Here is a 25238-nt window from a genome sequence, read left to right on the forward strand (position 1 = left end):
AGTTCTCCAGTTCCAGCCAAGCAACCAGAGAAAGACTGAGATTTTCAAAAGCGACTAGTTATTCTGGGGGCTTGTCTTCACTACAACAGTTAGCTCATGTTAGAACACTTGAGCTCACCTAGCTCCAGTGAGAGCGACCACACTTCAGAACGACACTGGAGTTTCACAGAGTGATTGGATTAGCACCACAGAGTGATTGGTTTAACCACTTGTGAGTTGTTGTAACCCCTTCACTTGCTTGAGCCTCAGCATCACTCAAGGTTCAAAGTCGGCCCGTGGGCCAGCTACCTTGAGTTTAGATCATCGCTCAATTTGAGCTAGAGATTTTTGTGTGTAGATGAGAGTTGGATTGGGGTAACACTCAAGTATAACTTGAGCTAACTGTGCTGTGAAGACACCCCGAGTGCCTTAATTTTTGGATGCCCAACAGAAGAAACTTTAAAGGGGCCTAATTTTCTGAGGGTGGATGCTCTGCACTTTCTGAAAGTCAGCGTCTTGAAATCTAGCTATTGCTTACTTATGGACCCTATTACTGTATTACCCAGGTGCCTCACAAGCTGTAATGTATTTAGCCTCACAACACTCCTGTTAGGCAAGGAAATGCTATTTCCCCCTTTATACGGATGGGGAACTGTGGCAAAGAGAGACTAAGTGATTTGCCTCAGATCATGCAGAAGGGGGCGGGATGGCTCAGTGGTTTGGGCATTGGCCTGCTAAACCCAGGGATGTGAGTTCAATCCTTGAGGGGACCATTTAGGGAACTGGGGTAAAAATCTGTCTGGGGATTGGTCCTGCTTTGAGCAGGGGGTTGGACTAGATGACCTTCTGAGGTCCCTGCCAACTCTGAGATTCTATGATTCTAAGAAGGTCTGTGGTGGAGCAGGGAGTTGAATCCAGGTCACTCCAGGCCTAGGCTAACATCTTAACCACTGGACCATCCTTTCTCTCCATTGGGCACCCTGACATTGAAGTATCCAAAATCATTAGTCACTTTTGACAGTCTTAGCCCTGGTCCGTAAGCAGTGCTGTTAGAAATATGGTTTCAAGGTATAATAGCCAAGGCAGTAGTTAACCTACCATAGCCAGTGCTTAATTTGTGCCAGGGCTTGCCCGGGCTGAGCCCCGGCACTTCTAGGCTTGGCCGTTCATAGCCCCAGCACCTCTGAGTTTGCTGCATCAGTTATGAATGTAAAAAACTTGCTTGAGCCCCGGCACCTCTTTCATTACAAATAAAGCACTGACCATAGCTGACTTAATTGGAAGATGTGGATGCTCAGCAGCACTGGGGATTGGGGCCTGCTGTTGTTACAGTTTAATATGAGATGCCAAAGCAGGGCTGTTTTTGTTTTTCCAAAAATATTGTCAAGGTCAGCTCACACTTGGGCCTCACCTTACCTTAACCTGAAAAATTTGAGGGAGCCGGGTTCCCCATAATGGTCGTAGCTTGTGCTGACCCCTGGAAAATGTCACTCTGTCCTTCATAAAACTGTAGCCTGCTCTGGTCAAATGAATAGCATGCTTATATCCTAACATGACACAATCCCCATTGTTTTGTATGTAAATCTTGCCCATGCTAGTATTAAAATTATTTCTACCTAGGATCTGTACTTTGTCTTTCCTCAGTGTAGTGTTCCGTTCACTTTTGTTGAGCCGGAGCAGTGCGATCAGGCTTTTACTGTCCTTATCTGTAATAAGTCTCTTTCCTTTTAAAGAGAGAAGTCTACATGATTGCAGCGGGAGTAATAGGAGGGGTGTATCTATTCGGCATTGTCATCCTTTTCATTGGAGTTAAGGAGAGAGACGGTAAGTTAAATTCAAATACATCTGGGTTTCAAAGTGATTCTTTCCCACTTAGCTTTGGAAAATATGACATTATTTTATGTATTCCACCCCTTGTAGATCCTTACGCCTTAAATTCAGACAAAGCAATTCCTTTCTTTAAGGGACTGAGACTCACAATGAAGCACGGTCCGTACTTGAAGCTTACAGCTTCGTTTCTTCTCATCTCAACAGCCGTTCAGGTAACTCCACTCTGTGCAAGTCCATGCATTGGACTTGTTCTACCCACAGCATGAAAGAGTCAGAAGCAGCAGCTGGAATGTAAAATAGCCCTAGACTTGCAAGTAGAGCTAGTGATTCGGGAGACATAGTTTTGGGGGATCTGATCCCAATATGGTGTTTTCCACATCTGAAATGAGAGCACAGCAGACTATGGCACAAGCTGGAGAAGGCATTGGGGAAACGGGAGGGACCAGAAATCTCCCCATGGATACTTGGCCTAATTTCTACATAAACAAAAAAGCTGTTGTTAATTTCTTGGCTCTCAAAGGAACAGTAGTTCATCAAGCTTCCATGCAAGACACGGTTTCTTCTCTAGACCTTCCACCTTCCCAAAATAATGAGAGATGGGTCTGGACCAGGAATTCAGTTTCAGCCCTCGCCCTGAACTCTCAAAATCCTGGCTGATAATTCTTGTGACTCACCTATCTGTATAATAGACAGGAACTGGATCCTCCAACCCAAACAGTACCCAAACTTGTGGGCATTTCTGATCCTGAGCCAGGGCTCAGGATCAGAAATATATATATACAAATATATAAATATAAGCAACATGATTAAGCCACTCCAGATCAGTTACTGCACTTCAGAGGGTTGCCATGATTAATTTCAGCTGAGGAGGCAGTAAATTGCTTAGGAGCCATGGCTTTAATTAAAAGATGCATGGTATTACTGTCTAAGAGGCAGTCTGTGGAAGAGGAGTGCAACTTTTTTCAGCAAACTGCTCTGTGTAACTAACCAGTTACAATAGGCAAACTCCAAGGTTGCAAATAGACTCCTCTCCCCTTCCAATAAACTAGTCTTCCATATTGCAATGTACTAGTTTGCTACATTCAGGGCCTGATGCATCTGTCACTTTACCCCAGCTTTATCTTGACATTACTCCAGTGTCTTCAGTGGAGTTATTCCTGGTTTAAACTGGCATAAGTGAGAACAGAATCAGGTCCTAAAAGCTTGGATTTATTTGATAACTGATTTGTTATAGGTGATGTAACGAAATTCTTTTTGATGTTGTCTTCATCTCGCAGCTTGAGCAGAGCAATTTTGTCCTGTTTTGCACCCATGCAGCCAGTCTTCACAATCACTTCCAGTATTTAGTGATGACCATCTTGGTGAGTTGCACTGAAACAAATGAGTGTTTTTTTGGGGGAGGAGTGAGAAGCAGGGTTGAGCTTTATTTCTTTGACAGAGGGGGTTGTTCAATGGAGCAGCTTGCATCTAAGCAACTCAGGTTAAGTGACTACAAATTGCTAGCACCTTCTGGCTGTTGCAATGAGTTTGATCACGATCCCCTTCCTAGCAGACATTGTGGAACTTGTAGGGAGGGGAAAGGTCTGGAATATTCAATTTATTCCTTAGTGTTCACCTGTACCTACGAGCCACTTCTTGCCTCTTGAAAAGGTGAACCATTGTGCATGAAGGGAGGTCTGGAATCTTAGCTTCTGTTTCCCTCTCACCAGTCTGATATGCCGAGAATTAAACAAGTTTCCCTTGTGCATTCATACATGTGGGCCCTCTGTGCCAGGCAACCTGCAGGGATAAATATTTAAAGTATTCACAGATGATGTGAATTCTTGTATAAAGGCATCAGTGCTGCTTCACAGATACCTTTACAGAGCCCTCTTCCTTAGCGCTCTTGGGTGGAGTTCTGTCCAGCCTTACTTACATGGGTGATCCTCTTGCAACTAAGCTACAAATTGCTCCTGTAATGCATGCCTCCCTCTGAGTGTACAGTGGTGAAATGCTGCAGCTCTCATGCTTCTGATTCAAGCCCTCCGAGGACAAATAGAAAGTTTAATGTGTAATTGCTGGGGTATCTGTCTGCTGAAAATGGTTCATGTAGACCTTTCCCTTTCTTTTGTCTGATCTATTAAGTGCTGTATCAACCTTTGTCAGAGAAGCTCCTGCTTGCTCCCCTCTTGGGCCTGGCTTCTGCCGGGGGACTGTTTGGGGTATCTGAGAGGAGCCTTCATTGTTTCCATTTTGCCCCCCCCCAACCCTTTTAATGCTTCCTTTCTTACATTCAAGCACTGATATTTTTCCAGTGACTAAAATTAATAAGAGGTGGAGCAAAGGCTCACTTCTGCAAGTGCTTGTTCCTGTATATATTCCATTGTGGGCAATGCATGCACTCCATGTGCTTGAGACTGGATGAATTCTTGTTAGTAGTGTCCCTTGGTCCTCATATGCACTCTTTCCCTCCTTGTGCTCTGATCTGAGGGTGTAAGCGGCCATGCGGACCAAAGGCCTCTCCAGTTCCTTCTTACTGTTTCATGGCCTGAGTCTGAACTCTCCAGTGTCCAGAGGGCTGATCCTCCTTCATCAAACCTGTAAATATTATAAACTGTAAATACTGAATATAAAAATTCTTAGTTTATTAGATAATTAGGTTTTGGGGAACATGCCCCCCTTCCCAGTATGGGGTCCAGTTATGGGCAGGATTCTGGCCTTCAAGAACTGTGTCTCCTGTCCCTGTTCCTTCCCAAGGCAATGATCACCAGATGTGCCTCTACTGCTTCAGAGAAGCTCATATCTCTGCTAAGCACAGTAGCTGTCACTCCTCCCCACCCTGTGTAGTAGTAACATTTTATGTTTGTATTTTATATCATTTAAAATAAAAAAATAAAGAATAATAATGTAGTATGTATTAAACGTACTGGTGTATGATTAGATCATATCCTGCCAGCCACCCTTTTTAAATAGCAAAAAGGAATGGCCTAATGCGCCATTGGTAGGGATACATCAGCCAGAATCTATGTCTGGTCTAATTTCAAGGCAGTAACAGATCCTTTGAGGGTCACCAATTTGTTGTAGGTTTAGCATTTTAAAATAAGTGAAGGAATGCCACGATTGTTTTCATTTGCATTGCAATTTGATGTTCCTGTTCAAAATGTGTGTAAATTAATTCTGTTTTGTGTGTAAATGAGGAATGTGTGGGTTAAGAAATAAGTGTGAAGGCCATTGCTGAACCAGATGGTTTAGGGAGGAGCTGGAGACAGACACAAGGCGCCAGGAGGCTGGAACACGCCCCTATTCAAAGGAGGGCAAATTAACAACTCTAAAAATAAGACTGGCAATGGGAACAAAATAGTGGTAATAAAAACCAGCATGGAATAACTCCCTAAAAAATGTAATAAAAAAAACCAAAATTTTAAAAAAATAAGCACTTGTCAAACAACAATTGATTACCGCATGACGGTGCAAAACTCATTGGTCCCTATCAATGAAAATCACTATATAAACAGGGTGCCTTGCCATGAAACTTTGGGTTCATCCTGCCAAGACTTCCCTGGAGCATCATGTCACGACCGATGGAACCCGGCTCCTCCCTAGCTGGCCGCTAGATTGATCTGGACTCTGAACTGGTAACTATAACATCGACTGGCAGGACAAGCATGGGAGTTCAGGCTTAGGAAACACCTCATGGAACCAGACTGCACTGCACAGTGGTTTGAGGCATCGAGGAGCGCACTGCCCAGCACTAGCACTTCAGACACAGTGACAGGCAGAGGTAGAGCCAAGCATTCCTCCTGTCAGGTTCACTGCAAAGGCAAGAAACCCTCTCCAAAGCCTAGAGAAAAATTCCCCTCTAGATCCACTTCTACAAGTGTGTTGGGGAATCAGCCCTCCTCTAAACTGGGTGACTTTTCACACCTGGGCCAGGGAAACTCGAAAACCCATCAAGATCATTGTACCAACCCACAGGCTGCAAAGACAGAAGGCTCCTTCTTCAGCATCGTCAGCAGCAGCAGGACCATTGGTGCTGAGTCAAGAGAGGCATGAGCCTAGACAGTCTGATCTCCGCTACTAGCAAAGGGGCCATTGGTACTGATGCACATTTCTGAGCCAATACTGAAGGTTAACAGGGAGAAGACGCCTCATGGGGGCAAATATACCCTTTCGGAGGACATCACCATCTTGCCAGATCTGGAATGTCCCATCTTATGAGGCCCAGTTCTTACAAGGGAGATCATGACACAGTTGGTCCCTGAACATTATGAAAGAAGTTGATCTCCTGTTCCCTTTACTAGTCAGCGTATTTCACCTTTGGAGATGGAGTCCATGTTCTCTTCGCCAGGCAATTCTGATATGGGAGAAGGACCGTTATCACTTCCCCAACAGCAGGAAGTTCTGCAAACTCCCCTCTGACTTCCTGCACCCATCTCTCCTCAGATGCAGGGGGAGGGATCCTTGTACAGGGAGCTGCTCCTCCATCTGCCCAACCCCCATGCATCCAGACCCCTCATACTCAGACCCCCCGATGAGCCCTACTCCCCCTGCATCTGGACCACTCTGACGAGCTACCTACACATACACCAAGCCCCAGCCAGCTACACCTGGATCCCCACCCCACTGAGCCCCACTCCCCCAGCATATGGACCCTCACTGAGCCCCCACACGGAGCCCCAACCACCCTCACCTGGACCCCCCTGCAGAATCCCATTACTGTTGCACCCAGAACCCCCAAACAAGCCCCTGTGCATCCAGATTCCCCCCCCCGCACCGTATCCCCCACTGAGCCGCCTGCACCCAGATTGCCCCACACAGAACCCTCTCAACCCACACCTGGATCCCCCCAACACTAAGCCCCTCCACACTTGGATCCTGCCTGCCTGCACCTGGCACAGAGGGGCAGGGCCCTGGGGTGTTTCTGGGGCAGGCCTGGTCCTTGTGCTGTGTCAGGGTTGGGTGCAGCCTCACTGCTGAGTCCATGTCCCTAGGGGGAGCGGCACAATGATCTCCAAGCTCTGTGCAGCCAGTGGCCTGTGCTCCCCAGTGCCAGGCTGGAGCCTCCACATTCATTTGACAAATAAAATGTGCAGAATTTTAAAATATTGTGTGCAGAATTTTTTTTTTTGGTGCAGAATATTTATTTTTTGGGGGCAGAATGCCCTCAGAAATAACTAGGAATCTGCATGAATGTAGAAAAGTCCATTTCAGCTCCAACACAGATCACAGAATTCATTGGAGCAACTGTAGAAACAACCATCACCAGGTGGCCAGAGCTTACTTCCATATGGGCAGATTTCAGTCTATGAACATCCTGATCAATCAGCTGAGAGAGCTCCCGCAAACAACCTTGTCCTCCTGGGTTACATGACATCTTGAACCTATGTGGCACCATTCATGAGCCTCTGACTTGACTGTCTACAAGCCTGGTTTTGAGCAGTATCTGTGCCAAGCAGGCACAGTATGGACCAATTAGTTACACTTTGTGACGCTCTGTACCTCGGCGGAACACCCAGCACCCCCGTGTTCATTCTTGTAAAATGATTGTGTGGTATCCAGTGCAGAGTTTGTCATGTCAGGTGTCTTCGGAAGGCTCATGGTGCACTGAGCATTGTTGTTAGAGTGATGTTATAGTAATTGTTGTTACAGTAACGTTATAGTAATGTTATAGGTTATAATTTCATGTATATAGTTATGAGGCTGAAAAGGTGTCTTCGTGGCTTAAAATAAGCCCAAGCAAAAACTCTCCAAGAGCACAGAGGCAGTTTACACCTCATCAGGGCATGTATGAGACAAACCCAGCCCAGCCTCACAGGAACAAAGGACACTGGCGTAGGCAGCAACAAAGGACCTGTTGGACTCTCAAGTGAGTCACCCCCTTCCTTTGGTCAGTTTGGGACTGCGATGAGGTAATGCTCACCTGACTCTGAAGGGTGGGGGGCAGGGGCAAAGCCAAGAGGGAAGAAAGGACATGATAAAAGAGAGAGATGTTTGCCATGTTCTCTCTCTCTCTTCCACCAACATCTACACACACCACACCAAGCGACTAAAGCACTGATCAAAGCGGAGAGCCTGGCTGAAGTGCAGTCAGCCAGCCTGTGGTGAGAAGCATCTAAGTTTGTACGGGCAGCTTAGAATGTGTTTTGTTCTTATTTCATTTGACTAAATCCGACTTGTTATGCTTTGACTTATATCACTTAAAATCTATCTTTCATAGTTAATAAATTTGTTTGTTTATTCTACCTGAAGCAGTGCGTTTGGTTTGAAGTGTCAGAGACTCCTCTTGGGATAATAAGCCTGTACATATCAATTTCTTAGTTAAATTGATGAACTCATATAAGCTTTCAGCTTTCAGCAGGCATAACCGGACACTGCAAAACAGAGGTTCGTAGGGTTGTGTCTGGGACTGGAGATATTGGATAGTGTAATTTGGTTGCAAGTAGCTGGGAGCAACTTACATGCCAAAGGCTGTGTGTGAACTGCCCAGGAGTGGGGGTTCTCACAGCAGAGCAGGGTAAGGCTGGCTCCCAGGGTCAAGGATTGGAGTGACCTAGCAGATCACTGGTCCAGATAACACCAGAGGCGAACATCACAGACTCCCCACCCAGGATGCAAGGTTTGGTGGCAGGACAAAGAACAGGTCCTTTCTCTCTGCCACCTGCTCAGAAAATGCTAATTGTGGATGCCTCCCTAGTAGCCTGGGGTGCACATCTGGACGAACAAGGAACATGGACACCTTGTGAGTCCAGGGTGCACAAAAAAATCTCATGGAACTGAGAGCAGTCTGAGAGGCCTGCAAACAATTCTTACCATTCATTCATTCTCAGCACATTCAGGTGATGTTAGGCAACATGACAGCTGTGTTCTACGTCAGCAAGCAAGGAGGAGCAAGATCTATGCCCTTTGCATAGAAGCAGTCTGTCTCTGGAATTGATGCATTCGTCATCAGGTTACCTTGTCGGTAGGTTACGTTCCAGGAATTCACAATGCACGAGCAAACAGTCTCAGCACTTCTTGATGGATGACAAATGGGAGATTCACAATTCATTGGTGAAAGACCTATTCCAACAATGGGGATCTCCGACTCTGAACCTTTTTGTGTCTCAAGACAAGAAATGCACAATATACTGCACCATGGGGTGTACAGTCATAATTCCAAGGGAGATGTCCTTCTACTCACATGGATGGGAAGTTTGATGTAGTCTCCCCCTACCCCATCCCACTCTTAACTTGAGTTCTCAAGGCCATTGCTCTCATATGGCCAAGAGAATTCAGTTCCCCATCCTTCTCGATTGTCATCTTGTCCACCAGTCAGCATCCAGTCCTTCCCAGACATCCTCCCCAGTATAAGGGCAAGATCAGGCGTCTGAATCCAGAGTAACTTCATCTCACAGGCTGGTATTTGGATGGGCATTGAACATACAGCAGAAATGTTCAATGGCTGTTAAAGCCATCCTGAACAATAGCAGGAAAGAATCCACCAGAAGGTGTTACTTAGCTAAATTGAAAAGATTCACTGTTTGTACTCAGTGTCACCAAAAATGTGCTCAGATGAAATGGACATTCCCAATGGACTGTCTGCTCACCTTGAAATTTTCTGGTCTTTCCCATAGATCCCTATGGGTTCATTTGGTAGCAATTAGTGCCTGCCACCTTCCTCTTGATGTCTACTCTGTCTTCACACATCCAGTGACTGTGCGATTTCTGAAAGGCTTGATCAGACCTTCTCTCCAATAGCCAGACCTGCCCCAATATGGGTTCCAACTTGGTCCTTTCCATGCTAAGTAAACCACCATTTGAACCACTAGCAAAATGCTCGCGTTCATGTTACTCTAGGACAGTGGCTCTCAAACTTTTTTACTAGTGACCCCTTTCACTTAGCAAACCTCTGATCCCTTTATAAATTAAAAACACTTTTTCATATATTTAACACCATTATAAATGCTGGAGGCAAAGCGGGTCTTGGGGTGGAAGTTGACAGCTCATGACCCCCCATGTAATAACCTTGTGACCCCCTGAGGAGTCCTGACCCCCAGTTTGAGAACCCCTGCTCTAGGAAGTTAGCCTTCCTGGTGGACATCACGCTTATGGCTGACCCATTATACATCGTGTTCCATAAGAATAAGACTGCACCCTCAGTTTGTGTCCAAAGTAATTTCAGACTATACGCTTACTTGTATGGTTTTTTTGCTAAGCCTTATACCAACAATTAGGATCAGAGACTCCATTCCCTGGACATACCTTGGGCATTGACATTCTATCTTCAGAGACAAAGCCCTTTCTGAGATTGCCTGGGCTCTTTGTGGCCCTAGTGGAACACACGAAAGGACAAGCGTTATCTTCACGAAGACTATCCAAGTGGATTTCAGGCTGTATCATGTTCTCTTACCAGTTATCTCATGCAACTCCACCTGGTGGAGCAAGGCCCACTCCGCCAGAGCAGAGGTGCTTCAGCAGCTTCGCTTCAGGAAGTATCCCTCCTTGATATAGGTAAAGAAGCCCTGTGGCGTTCTATTCGTATCCTCACAAGACACTTGTGTCTTGGTGCAAGCCTCCTCCTCTAAGCATAGACGTGTAGGATTGCAAGGGACCTCAGTACATCATCTAGTCCAGTCCCCTAAACTCAAGGCAGGACTATTTAATAAAACATCCTTTGGGTCAGCATTCCTACAGAAGTCATTGCACCCTCCTGCATCATGAGTACTGCTTGTCAGTCATGCACAGTGAAATACACATAGGGACCACCTTCTGTAATTGGCGTTCTTTAAGATGTGTGCTCCGTTTCTATATTCCATTACCTGCCCTCCTTCTCCTTTACTTCGGATTGTAACACTTGATTTACAGTATAGATGGAACTGGAGAGGTGGCCAGTCAACACTGTCCCTCCTACCCTTGCATCAGAGCATGGGGATCAATAGACACTACTAGCAAGAATCTTCCAGTCTCAGGTGCATAAAGCACATGCATATCCCACAGGTAATACGGGTAGGGACCGCACATCTTGAAGAACTCTGGTTATGGAAGGTATGTAACCTTTCTTTTCTTACATCCCTAGTCTCTGCAGTTATTAGAAAGATATAAATACCAGGGAGGGAGAGGAATTGTTTAGGATGGTACAAGGTGGGGTAAGGCTAGGAATAATGGGATGCCATTTTGGCTTTGATCAATTGCAATACTGGATATGCCCTCAAAGGAGTGAATCCTGTACTTACTTACTTCACCTTTCTTTTAAAGGATGGTGTTGTGTTTAATTGTATCTGTTGTGATAGACCCAGGCCAGTTGGGTACAGCAGAGTAGTAGAAGGCAGATATACTGGCCACTGGATAAGCAGTTTTCTGTTCCATGACTGACCAGAGCAGGGGCTGCTCCAGGCTAGGGTGGACACCTGACACCAATTAGCCTGCAAAGAGTCAGGTGAGGCTGTTAAGCTAATGTGAACACCTGACTCTAATTAAGGCTGCTCTGATACTATAAAAGGGCTCACTCCAGTCAGGCCAAAGAGAGCCAGGGAGCCAGAGGAGAGGAAGTGCGGCTGAAGGGCTGGGTAATGAAGACACCCTCACACCACGGGAAAGGGAGCCCTAAGGTAAGGGTGAAGACGGCGTTAAGAGAGAGAAGCGGGGGAGCTGTGGGGAAGTAGCCCAGGGAAATGTAGCAATTCTGGCAGTGAAAGGTCAGCTGCCAACAGCTGCTGCCATTAGGGTCCCTGGGCCGAAACCCAGAGTAGAGGGCGGACCTGGGTTCCCCCCAACCTGCCACTACAGAAACACCTCCTGGGAGGGGAAGACAGGCCCCTGTCAGGACAGGAGGCTCAACTGTTCTTGAATAAGCCCGTAGGGACAACAGAGACTGTGGGAGTTCTCTCACCAACCTCCTTGCTGGCTTATGATGAAAAGGGCTCAGTAGACTGTACCCTGGCCCTAGAAAGAAAAGGGCTACATGGAGGGTTGCAGTGAGCCTCTGAGGCTAGCATAAACTGCCTGGAAGTGTGGGACCCACGGGGACAAGGTAGGAGCTCTGCCACACTATATATATATATCTATAAATCTCTATATATCTATACATAAATATACACACAAGTTTTCAGATGTTTAAATGGAAGGCAGTAGCATGAAGTACAATTAGAATTTGCTGGGGGATGGACTGAATGACCTAGCAGGTCATTTCTGTCTCTAATTTCTATGGCTTACGTTGAGAAAGGGAAAATTTAAGAAGCTTATTTGGAGAAAATTTCTGTTCTTAAAATGTATTTGAATAGTCTCTCTATCACTTATCATTTGGGAATAGTGATTTAGTCACTTATCACTTGGGACATTTAATAGTACACTGGACAAATCACTGGGGAATGTACTGTATTCTTTTCTATTTAAATTCTTGTATTGTACCCATCACCTTGGTGTTCTGTGTGTCTGCATGGGACAGTTCTGCATGGAAATGAGATGGACTAGATGACCATCTCTTATTTCTGTGATTTTTAGTTGTCTGTTAGTTGTTGTCTGTCCTTCCTCAGTCTCAATCCTTTGCATAGTACAATATAGGGTGTCACTGCAGCCTCTAGAGATGACTCTACACCTAGTCAGTACTGTACACATATTTTTCCATCCTCTATAGGTATCAGCAGCAGTGAGCATTCCATTCTGGCAGTGGTTTCTACAGCAGTTTGGCAAGAAAAGTGCAGCATGTGGGATTTCCGTAAGTAAACCATTGTGAAAATCTACGCAACATGGCATCTTACATGTCAATACTAGCTTCTTCAGGAACCACTCACAACTTTTGAATAAAAACTGACACCAGCTGAAGTTTGCCTGATTTCAGGATTCATTTCAAACCTTGAATTGTACCAGTTCAGGCAAACGCCAGGTTTTTCAAATAAATTTTCCAAGAGATGGGTTAGTGAGTGAAGACGAGATACAGACTTGACCCAAAGTTCCACTTTGTATCTGTCTCACAGAGATGAACCTGAGCACGGAGTTTCAGATTCAAAGGCTATGTTATCTGACATTTAGCTTGGCCAAATTTGGTGGTTTCAGCTGACTAACTCAGTCATAGTGGAGGGAGTAGTGAAACCCCAGTGAACTGAATTGGGGGCAGATCTAGCACGAACCCCTTTGAACCAAAAGGATGAGCATCCTGCAACGTTGGTTTTCCCTCTTCCTGCAAGTGTCCACAAAGTAAAATAAATAAATGAGCTGCTAGCATCTTAGCGATCCCAGAGGAAAGAAGCCTAATTTAACGGTCACAGCTTCCCAAAGCAGAGCCAAGATGCCTGCCTGAGCTTTTGCTGTTTTTTTGTGTTTTTTTTAACCCCTGACTGAGGGCAAGCAGCAGAGAGAGTTCACATTGCTATCTGCGTTGACTCCTCACTCTGGAGCTCAACTTGAGCTTTCAGCCTGGACACGTCATACAGGCTGAGGCACTTTAAGTGCCTGGGAAGGAGGCAAGGAAGAAACTGGGAGCTTTATGTAAAAGTCTGCCTGTAGATGAGCCTTGGCACTGGCTGCATTTCTCCCCTGAATCTAGCTTTTTAAGTGTTACAACATTTTTAATAACCTCAAATACTTCACGGCTGGTGGTAGCTGTTGGTGTAACTAATAGCAGCAATTTGTTGAAGCTAAAATCTATATATTGCAGTGACGTCTGATGAATTGGAGATGGGCTGAAAGCAAAACACTGGCTTCAAATACCTCTGATCTTTGGATGCTTTTAAATATGCATCTGAAATTCACAGTTCAGGACCATCCCTGCTTCTGACTAGTATGCCAGCAAAGGCAATTAGCAGAAGCTGAGATGGACCTCAAGGGAACAGAGTTACCTCCTAGGCATTGTCTACGCAGCAAAGAAAAGTGCTTTCTTCAATCAAGTTGGCTCAATCAAGTCAGTTTACCATTATTGGAAAGCCCCCTCAACACAAACAAATTATGGTCTAGCACTTTTACCATTGTGTTAGCTAGTTGTGTTGTAGACTATGAGGGCGCTGGATTGAAGAAAGCACCTTTTTTTGTCACGTAGACACACCCTCATATGGCATGAGTACTTCCTGTTTGCTCAGTGAAAGTCTCTTGTCTGGCAGTGCAGCCCAAAGGCTTCCTTCGCCGTAAGCTCAAGAGAACCTGTAGCTCTTATATCTGCTCACCGTCTCTGTGAAAGCAGAATTGCCTCATTAATTGCAACTGTATTTCTGTCACTGTAGAAGGTTCTGAAAAAAAAATCTGAAGAGAGGTGGCTTTCCGGCCATAATTTCAGCCCCCTTCAGGGTGAAGGGAAGAGCGACTTCTCTGAGGTGATTTGAAAATGGGCTGGTTACCTGAAAAACTGAGCACCTGTATAGACTCAGCATTATAGTATAGTTCTTGTTTTCAAGATGATGGACATAGACTCCTTTTTTACCACTCCTCCTCAGGTTTAAATTGGTTGGAGGGGGTGGCTTAGTGGTCTAAACACCAGGTCTCTAAATTTCCTGGAACTACAGGTTCAAACCTCACTAGTCAACCCAGCCCTTTGTCCATCTAGGGTAAAGAGATTGAGTTATGTGTGGTGCATAGTTTTTTGGGTAGATATTTACAAAATGGTGGCCATTTCTGCTCCACATGGGTGTTAAAGATCTCATGCAGTTCTTTCTGTAAAGGATTGCTCCAACATTCTTGGCCAAAACTTCCCTTCCCTCTGCCCCACTGTGCTGTGCAGGTTACTACCGTTCAGCCACTGGTGGCTCCATTTCCATGGTGCTGCTTGTCAATAGTTTGTGAAGTTCTTCTGGATGGGAGGCATGATCTGACAATAGAATATTGCTGTTACTGCTCCTGGTGGATCAGGTGAGAGGGGGAGTGTGATTACCTAAGGATTTAAAGGTCCTTTTGTTTTAGAAATAGAAAAAATGAGATGCATGGGCTGCTTATTGCAGTGATTTTTTTTCTGCAGCTTAGAGAGCTTTGCTCCCACATATCTGCCTTTACCTAAGCGATGCTTTTGAGAATTACCATTTCAGTTCTGCCTGTCCTGGGTCATACTCCTTCCTCACTAGAAAAATCAATTTTAAATCAGTATTATTATTGATTTAAAAACCTCTCTGGATGCTTTGACTCCAGTGAGCACACAACGTTGAGCACAGAGTTAATCGTCAAATTGTTTGCAGGCAATGTGTGATCCTGTATTGCTGGAGTGCTCTCTTGTGGTGAAATAATGATTGTGCTACAAGCATTGTAGGCTAATGCAAAGGCTGTTTATGCTGGGAACTTGTAGTCTCAGAAGGTGGTTTGCTACTCCTTTGGGTTTACCAACAAATGCCTGTTCCTTGGATAGGAACTGCATTTAAAATGTAAGACAAGTGTCCCCTGTTTAAATGGATTAGACCCCAGCCGGCAAGATGTCCAAGATCACCACTTTCCTTGCAAAAGAAATAGCAAGCACAGAGTAGAAGCACCCTCATTGAAGTTCTCTGCTCATGCCCTCAGCCTCCCCAAGCCTCAAATATAGTGCAGAGAATCAAAATGAGCAACACAAACCCAAGAAGCTTTAAATGTTTGTTATTTAACATAAATTACATTTTCTGCAGACCTCAGCTTTGTGATGTATTGTGTCAGTTATTTACAGGAATGTGAGGTGACATCTCAAGACTGGTATGGAATGCAGGGACAACTGGGGAGCATGGCTTTTGAGCCCACATTTTAAATGAGGGAGTCTCTACCCCTTATTAGCCCATTGTTTCAAATGGAAGCGAAGATGCTAAGCACTGCTGAAAATCAAATCCAGGTCATCCAAATTTAGATTTCCAATTCCGGAAACGTGGGTCTTCATGATTTACCCAAGGTTATAGTGCGAGTCAGTGACAGACATGGGGAAGGTGGTGGGGTAAATTGTCCTACTGCTGCTAGCCACTAGACCGGGGTCGGCAACCTTTCAGAAGTGCTGTGCCGAGTCTTCATCTATTCACTCTAATTTAAGGTTTTGCGTGCCGGTAATACATTTGAACGTTTTTAGAAGGTCTCTTTCTATAAGTCTATAAACTATTGTATGTAAAGTAAACAAGTTTTGTAAAATGTTTAAGAAGCTTCATTTAAAATTAAATTAAAATGCAGATCTTATCAGTTTAGTGCAGTGGTTCTTAACCTGGGGTGCGCGCACCCCCTGGGGCAGGGCCGGTGCAAGGATATTTTGCTTCCTAGGCAAAACTTCCACCTTGCTCCCCCCCGGCCCGCACATCGGTTCATTGTGGGGCAAATCCCAATGAGCCTTTATAGACCCCAGGGGCCAGCCATGCCCAGGGGCTGCTCCCCAGACCAGGTTCCCCCCTCCCCGCCCCCTGAACTCCCCTGGAGGGTGAACAGCTACCCCGTGAGCCCTCCCCTCCCCACCCCACCCAGGTGGCCCCCGCCCTGAGTCCACTCACTGGCTTTGCCGAGCTTGGGCCGCTGCAGCAGCTTGTCAGGGAGGAGCCGCCTTCCGGAGGCACCGGAGAGCCACAGCGTCCCGCTTGCGGCAGCAGCAAGCCCCAGCCATGGAGGAGCCAGCACGGTGCAGGGGGGAAGCAAAGGCAGAGGTGCCACTAGCGGGGAGCAGCTGCGCTCCCTGCGGCCCAGCACCCTCCCGGGGGCTCCTGCAGGCTGCAGTGGATGTATGCGGGCTCCAGCCCCCACGCACCCCCCGGCTCCCCCCTCGCCTAGGTTTACCATATTTCAGCAATCAAAAAAGAGGGGAGAGCCCTGCCCTAGGCCTGCCCCCATCCACTCCCTCCCACTTCCCACCCCGATTGCCCCAGTCAGAGCCCCGAACCCCCCCCCCCGCTCCTGGTCTCCTGACTGCCCCCTCCTATATATAAACAGAATTCAGACACAATTTTTACCACTAAAAAACCATAAATCTTGCTTAAACCATGTAAACAATACTTTAACTCTTGTTATAATAGACATCAAATCTCTTTCTACCCCTCACTTAAATTTAAGTATTAAAACCTTTATTTACGAAAAAGATTGTTTTTTCCCACCAATTACCAGTCTGGGGTTTTGCCCACCCACAACAAAGTACATTTTACCCGCTCCCAGTATTATGGCAGTGGGTCGTGCAGGACCTGTGGGATCCCAGTCCCGCTGCAGAGCTCTAGTCACTTCCTCCCTTTTGCTAAGTTAAGTAATGAACTAGGACTGTGGGAGCACCGTTCTCTCACAACACTGACACTTTAAGCTTTGTTGGACCATAGCAATATATAAACTGCTGTTTCACAATGCTACCTCTTCGGTGTGAAAAAATATATTTTCCATTGTATGCCATATACTTTTCATATACCTTATCTACCATTTTTCTTCTGGTTCTGCTTTCTCTCAGTGGATGATTCCCTTTGCGGTCATGCTGGTTACAATCCCAAATCTGGGTTTGGCTTACGTGGTGGCCTTTGTCTCTGGTCTCAGTATTGCATCGTCTTTGCTGTTGCCATGGTAGGCAAATCTTACATTTGAAGTGTGTGTGCGCATGTGTGTGTGCGCGTGTGTGTGTACTGTGTGGAGTTCACTATGTAAACACTCAGAATGTGGCAACAGTTACCACCCAGTGGTACCTGAGAAATCAGAGTTTTCCCCTGTATTTAGACTAGGAGAGATCTGTGATAACTATGTTGTAATCAGTGTCATGTGTGAACTGTTAATGTCTGGTATGTGTGTACATATGTGTAAATGTAAATGCTCTCTCTGAAAATATTCGTAAATTAATTAGTAACCTACATGTGTCTAGAACTCCTGAGAATAGTAAATGAATCAGTCGTTTAGATTTAGTTTTTAACAGTACTCTAGAATTTATATTGGAAATTGCATACAAATCAGTTAATACTAAACAATTAAGAATGTAGCATGGGCAGCCTGCACCAAGCTGTAGATCCCTACAAAGCAGCAAATGCAGGAGTGTGCTACAGGGGCAGGCATAGGTGCTGACTCATGGGTATTTCGGGGCTTTGACTTTAGGTGAGCAACTCTAAATCCTCTGCATCAGTGGGAGAATAGGCCCTTTTAGTGTCCTAACACTGCTGCTTTGTTAATGCACTCTAGTTAGTTATATGATAGGGCTTCTCATAGATTCACAATCACCCAGTATCTAACTCAGATACTTTTGTACCTTTCTATTATCATGGAATCATAAAATATCAGGGTTGGAAGGGACCTCAGGAGGTCATCTAGTCCAACCCCCTGCTCAAAGCAGGACCAACCCCAACTAAATCATCCATTTCTATTACTTTAAAAAAGAGGTAAATATTGTAACCATGCGATGTGAATAAAATTCTACCTTGGGGTTTTGTTCGCTTACTAGATTACAACCTTGTGAACTGTTGTTGTCAGGCATTTCCTATTAAAACTTTTGTCCTCCTTTCCATCAGTATAACCTATTTGACTAGCTCCCTGCAGAAGTAGTAAATCAAAACGTCATCAAACTCATTTCTGAAAGAAGGTTTTCTGCTTAGTAGTTAAATTACCCAGCAGTGTGCTGCAAATGTTTTAGCAAGTGCCTCCCTCAAAAATATTCCACCTCAGTCAGCAAATTTTGACATTCCCTGGGTAAAACGTTCTACCCACTCAATTGAACCAATGAGGGTTTGCAAAACCAAATTCCAAACTCCACTGCCCACATTTACATTTAGATGGCAAAGCCCCTACCATTACTAATTTTTGTCTGTTGACCTAGCAGTGCAGAGTTAACACCCTCTCTTCTGTTTCTGTGTTCTTTGCCATCTGACTTTCTCTGTTTGTAAGAGAAACAGCCTAAATATCAGCCTAAATTCTCAGCCTAAATATCGTGTCAAAAATAAATGATCTCGTTTGCACAATTAATTCCACAAATCAAACCTTCAAGAAAAAAGACCCTGTAAACTCTATGGTAAAGAGGCTCAGAAACTTCTGCTTGAGGCTTTTACACGCCTCTTCTCTTGCTGGTCTGCAGGTCAATGTTGCCTGATGTAGTTGATCACTTTCGCCTGCTGAATCCTCATGCAAAGGGACCTGAAACCATCTTTTATTCTTCATACGTCTTCTTTACTAAGATGTCGGCCGGGATTGGATTAGGAATTTCCGCAGCAAGCCTGGAGTAAGTGATGTTTTATATCCACTTAGTTACTGTATTAAAGGGCTCTGAGGTGCTGTGTGGTAATTGCCTTCTCACCATTCGCAAAAGGAGGGAGCTCAAAGACCGTCTGGTTGCCAGCTTGAATTTATAATGGCCGATCCTAAACACAAAATTGTTATCTGACAGGTCAGACTTCTGGTCACCAGGACACCTGGTGGCCTGTTAAGAACTGTTTGGTTTTAGGTTGCTTTCTTTAGGTAGCCGCATGGACTTAGTGGTTTGGGCTCTAAGAGTCAGGAGACCTGGGTTCTGTTCTCAGTTCTGTCTCAGGCCGTCTTTGTTATAGAATAATGGAATATTAAGGTTGGAAGAGACCTCGGGAGGTCTTTGTCAAGCCAGGCCTTAAAAACCTCTAAGGATGTAGATTCAACCACCTTCCTAGGTTGACCTTGAGCAAGTCAATTCTTTGGCCCTCTGTTTCCCCTCCCACTGTTTGTCTAGTCTGTTTAGATTTTATTTTATTTTGAACAAAAAATAGCATTTTTTCTAGGAAAAGCAGACCAGGCCCTTTAAAGCTTTCATGTCGTTGAAACCCCAATATCCAATGGAAAAATTTCAACCAGCCAGATGAATGTCACAAGTCACTTTTTTTCAAATAGATGGTAGAGCCAGTGTAATTAACCAGATATTTCTGAAATGTTCTTGAAAAGTGGAGTGCTGTGACCCTACAGTACCTCCCCTCCACGCTGACCTTGACTTTGCACCATAGAGGTCATGTTATGTAGAGCAGGAGATCAAGTCCCAGTTGGCGGTTGTGATTTAACTATGTGTCTTCTGCCACTGCTACTCTAGTTTAAGGCGGGAGAACCAAAATGAGAAGAAGTTGGGATGTGGTAGCTCCCGTGTAGACTGCACTGTGAACCACTTGTCAGTACTTATCTGTCGACAAGCTGTTATGAATTTTCAGCAGATGCTGCAGTGCTTTTTTTTTCCTCAGGAAAACAAGTCTCTGTGTTTTAGTGACTACATACGGAGAGCTCATAACTAACAGAATTACTGTCAACTGATTAACGCTACTTCACTCCAGTTAGCGAGCTCCCAGCAGTTTGCCATCTGCTGGAGTCCAGAGCTGACATTTATGGGAGAGCATAGGAGGCAGTTTGATGGAATATGGGTAATAATTTTTCATAGGTGCATGTTCAGGATGAGACAGAATAATTCTACAAGTTGGCACTGAACAGCTCAGGGCATCAGTAATTGTAATACTATGCATACCTCTGGCCCTGATTCAGCCTATCACATAAGTACATGCTTAACTTTAAGCATAGGAGTAATCCTTTCCCTGTTCAGCAAAGCTCTGAAGCATGTCCTTAGCTTTAAGGAGGTAAGAACTTCTGTTGATGCCAGTGGGACTACTCACCTTCGTTTAAAGTTAAGCACATGCTTAAGAGCTTTGTTGAGTAGGGATAGGATTCACTTATCAGACAAGCTCCCCTATATAGAGACTTGGCAGAATTCAATTTTTATTTTTTTATAATTCTGATGGATAAGATCAATATTTATTGTAAGCATTTTTTCAATTTTTATCTATTTAAATTTTCACAGTGGCACAACATTATGGGTTTTAAGTTTTTATTTTATTTTTCTCTCTTTAAATGTTCATGGTTGTGGGAAATTATGGGGGGAGATCGGACAATTATTTAATGACAATACATACTGATATTCAAAAAGCTAAAGCTTTATAATCATTAAAACACAAATTGTCAACATCACGTCAAAATATACAAAATAGATCTCCTTAAATCAAACTCTAATAAGTTCTCAAGGAGCATTTTTTCTTACTTTGCCTCTGTGTACATTTTGATTATTGTCAATGGAAATATTTTTTCCTCAGTTTGTGTGTGTGTACAGTGAAATCGACATTTAACAATAAAAATCTAATCCTTCTAAGCCTAGCTATATAGGATTTCATTTCACTATTGTCCCTTTTTGTTAATAATTAAGTCTGTACATAATAACAACAGCACGTAAGTCCATGCTTTGACTGCATAAAGGTAATGAAATTATTTGAGAGAAGGCACAAAGAGAAGGAGTGGAAGAAAGGGGGGGAAAAGAGCTGAAACCCGCTCCCATTGAAATCAATAACAAATTTCATGTTGGTAGCCGTAGGATTGACTCCCCCCCGCCCCAAAGGGAGCAGATAAGATATAAAAAGAGGAAGTGTAAGAAGAAATTGGAGCAGCCGTTCAGTTAGTGGTGGAAGGGCAGGAGATCGGGGAAAGCCCTTAACGTGACCAAGTGCCTTTTAGGTAGGGGAATAACATGTCTGTATGTGTGTTTTCATAGGTTTGCCGGTTATAAAACAGGGCTGTGCAAGCAATCCAGCACTGTGATCCTCACACTGAAAATCCTGATTGGGGCAGTCCCTGCCATTCTCATTGTTATAGGCTTATCCATACTCCTCTTCTACCCAATCACTGAAAAAAGTCGAAAAGAAACTGAGTTTGCACTCGAGCTGTTAAGGTAGGTTTGACTCAGCAGCAAAGTGCAATAATATCAGAGCAGCCTCTCTTTACAGGATCCCAGGATTCAGGGTGGGGGAAATTATTAGCTACTATCATAGTTTTGGGTTTGTTTAAAGTTTTTTAAATTCTGTAAATTAGCAGAACATTACGTTTTTCTAGTACAGGGGTTCTCAAACTGGGGGTCGGAGCCATCAGCCTCTATCCCAAACCCCGCTTTGCCTCCAGCATTTATAATGGTGGTAAATTTATATTAAAGTGTTTTTAATGTATAAGGGGGGGTCACACTCAGAGGCTTGCTATGTGAAAGGAGTCACCAATACAAAAGTTTGAGAACCACTGTTCTAGTATCTTACCTTTGTTGCAGAGTCCTTGTGTATATAGGGTGTCTTTGTAAAAAATTTCTTCTGTTTCGTTTCCCAAAGTTATCTGCAAATTTAAATGACACAAAATAATGCACAGAAATCACATAATCCACCAGCCTTTCATGAGTGAAGCATAGCACAGCACCATTATACTAAAGTTTAAGCTTGGACGTGGAGAATATTGTACCCAGTGGAAACCAGAAGGGGACATTTCTTAGGTCATGTTTAATTATATTCTCCTTAGCTATCTGCAAATGGGGAAAAAAAATTTTTTTTCTTTCTGGTGTGTAAAGAAGGTCTGAAATCTTGTGGTAGGTTGAGATTAAAAATTTGTTCTGCTTGTTTTTTACATTCATTCATATATTCTTTTCCTTTTCTTTTCTTCCTGGAAGACTCCTGGTCCAGTTAAAAAAAATTAGGCCAAATATCAAGGGTGAGGGGAGTAAACCCTCAGCCATCATTTAGCGTATTTAAGACAATATTAAGTCCTCAAAATATACTGTAGAACAATGCCCCCTGTCTGGTTGATGGCTTAGGTAATATAATTTGGGGGGTGGGATAGCTCAGTGGTTTAAGCATTAGCCTGCTAAACCCAGGCTTGTGCATTCAATCCTTGCGGGGGCTACTTAGGGATCTGGGGCAAAATCAGTACTTGGTCCTGCTAGTGAAGGCAGGGGGCTGGACTCAATGACCTTTCAGGGTTTAGATAGGTATATCTCCATCTATTATTATTTAGTAGGTCTTTGCTGTTTCTCCTTTGTATGATCTTAAAATACCAGATGTGGAAATTGGTCAAGACACTGTAACAAACATACCTTGCTAGTGGTTCTCACCTTCTCTCTCTTTATTATTCAAGGTTGCTAAATTTTAACCTGTAAGTTTAGCTAAAAAAATAACAGTAAAATAACAGCCAGCAGGGAAAAATAGAAATCTCTTCACCTGTGATCCTCTCTGCCTTTTACAGAAGGAGTCATCCGAGCACTGACAACCTTTCCAAAAATGAAGAGGATACCTGGATATGAAAGTTTAGAGAGAAGTGTCTTTTCAAACCGAAGTCTGACCTCAGATTCCAAAGCACTGTACTTGTGGGGGCGGGAGGAAGGAAGGGAAAATCTTCTGAATTATCCCACTTAAGTTTTATTAGAGGATACTGGAAGCATCAGTACACAAAAGTGCAAAGGGCTCTGTTACATTAATGGTAAGGATCTGATTTTGACTGACAAAATAGGAAGATTCTGAGGACAGCCAATAAGATACCTCAAGGGGATGCTCACAATTCATAAGTATGTAAACTTCATCCAGTGTTCTGATGCCCTTAAAGTGGTGTTAGAAAGATTCAGTAGGTGGCACTCTTCCCTCTAGTCAGTGCTGAACCAGAGCCCCAGCACTGTACTGAGGATAACCTGCTTCTGAAGATGCTGTGTTTCATATGAGACATAAAACCAAAGTCCTGCAATCACGAAATTTCTTCTGGAACTGTTGGCAAGATCCAGGGGTGTTTAAACATGGTGTCCTGGCCAAACTTTAACTCAGGAGATTACATTCTTCTGACCTAAATTGTCCTTGTAGCCTCTGTTGGATACAGCATTCTTCATTACTTTTTTCTAAACTGTTCGCTGCACATTTGCTACGTGTCACTCTAGAAGTGTCTGCATTTTGGTGGCTGATGGACATGATCCTTGTGTATAATTTGTTCAAGTTTGTAAAGCCCTTAGGGATTCTGAGGATGAAATGTGCTATAAACATGTAAGATTTAGTGCCTCTTTTTGAGTTCCAACAAGCCCTGGATGCAGTTGATAACAGAGCCGCGTGTTGAAAACGTTCTCACAAATAACTGCTCCAAACCTGATTTTAATGTGACTTTATTTGGGGGCGTTAAGTCAAACTTTTATATTAATAGAGGCCTACATTTTCAAGAGTCATTGACTAGTGGTCTGGGGTGCCTCAGTTTTTGAGTGCCCCCTTGACACTTCAAAGTGCCCAGTTGTCAGGGTGTGGGTGCTCTGCCCTTTCTAAAAATCAGGCCCACTTCAGGCAGCTCATGTTGGAGCACCCAAAACCACTAGTCACTTCTGGAAATTTAGGCCCTACATTTTTGTATTTTACTTGTACGAGGCACACATTCCCACATACAGAACGCTGTCCTGCATCTATTGAGAGCTGCAGCAGTGCTACAAATTCTCAGCATATATGTAGCAATTTAGAATAACGAGCCTGCACCGATTGTCTAGTTGGTGCCTTTTTGAGCCAAGGTGCTTTAGAAGCATTAATTAAAGCCTCACCACACCCCTGTAAGGGGTACATACCACTGTGTATATCTTGCAGGGAGGGAAACTGACCCACAGAGATTAAGAGCTAATCCAGCTCCCATTAGAGTCAGTGGGAGTTGGATTAGGCTGTAAGTGATTTGCTCAAGGTCATCCAGCAATTTAGTGATGATACCGATACTAGATTCCAGGAAGCCTTTTATTGAAAGACACTGTGAAGTGAAATTAATGCATTCACTGGAGTCTTTTTTGTTTCTTTTAGTAGTAGAAGGTTCTCAGTCCAGTTTAAAATCTAATGCCTGATTTAGCGAACCGTCTCCATTTAGCAAAGCACTTAAGCATCTGCTTAAGTCCTATTGACTTTAATGAGACTTAAACACATGGTTAAATGCTTGTTGACTAAGGATGGACTTAACCACATGTATAAGAGTTTTGGTGAATTGAAGCCAAAATCTGCTTTTGGTTTAGGTCATGGACAAAACAGAAGTATCTGTATATGGGTGGCATTTGTCTTTGAAAGACTACAAATCATAAGCAGCTTTGTCAATTTGGAGTCTGATAGAATTTGAAACCGAGAGATATTATATTCTAAAATAAGAGTTTTCTGTTATGCAAGTAATATTACATAGCTACGAAACTAGAAAACAAACAAGTTGGAAGTGCCAATCTATACCTGTAGGTAATTTAGGTGTCTTTAAATATTCAACTTTTAAAACAACAAAAAGTACTAGTAAAAGCCAGGTTGCCCATTCAATTTAACTTTTTGCAATGCAAATGTTACTAGCTAGAGCAGGGGCGGGCAAACTTTTTGGCCTGAGGGCTGCGTCGGGTTTCCGAAATTGTATGGAGGGCTGGTTAGGGGAGGCTTCTCGCCCCGTGACGGCCCTCTGGGATTCCTGCCCCATCCAACCCCCCCCCGTTCCCTGTTCCCTGACAGCCCCCAGAACCGCCTCCCCTGACTGCCCCCTGCCGCCCCATCCAAGCCCTCCTCTCATTCCTGACTCCTCCCCCCAAGACCCCTGTCCCTTCCAACCCCCCCTTCTCCCTGTCCCCTGATCGGCCCCGGAACCCCTACCCCTGTCTGCCCCCTGCTGCCCCATCCTATCCCACCTCTCCTTCCTGACTGCCCCCTGGGGACCCCTGCCCCATTGGACCCCCGCCCCATTCAACCCCTGTTCCCGCCCTCTGACTGCCCTGCCCCCCATCCACACCCCCACCCCCGACCCCCCCCCAGAACACCCCTGCCCGCTAACCA

General features: G+C 44.4%; 1 protein-coding gene across 3 annotated transcripts in view; it reads left to right on the plus strand.

Annotated features, from left to right (window-relative positions):
* Window positions 1–24954, plus strand: part of MFSD2B (major facilitator superfamily domain containing 2B) — a 60331-nt gene extending 35377 nt beyond the window's left edge. For all 3 annotated transcript variants that reach the window (XM_039532936.1, XM_039532937.1, XM_039532938.1), the window contains 8 exons: window positions 1713–1803; window positions 1900–2021; window positions 3087–3170; window positions 12401–12481; window positions 17108–17217; window positions 18707–18850; window positions 21176–21352; window positions 22681–24954. In XM_039532936.1, coding sequence (XP_039388870.1) covers window positions 1713–1803; window positions 1900–2021; window positions 3087–3170; window positions 12401–12481; window positions 17108–17217; window positions 18707–18850; window positions 21176–21352; window positions 22681–22738 — 867 coding nt within the window. In that variant the 3' untranslated portion in view covers window positions 22739–24954. The remainder of the gene's footprint in view (window positions 1–1712; window positions 1804–1899; window positions 2022–3086; window positions 3171–12400; window positions 12482–17107; window positions 17218–18706; window positions 18851–21175; window positions 21353–22680) is intronic.
* Window positions 24955–25238: the final 284 nt, after the last annotated feature.

Source organism: Mauremys reevesii, linkage group 3 (genome assembly GCF_016161935.1).
Source record: "Mauremys reevesii isolate NIE-2019 linkage group 3, ASM1616193v1, whole genome shotgun sequence".
In the NCBI taxonomy this organism is placed as follows: domain Eukaryota; kingdom Metazoa; phylum Chordata; order Testudines; family Geoemydidae; genus Mauremys; species Mauremys reevesii.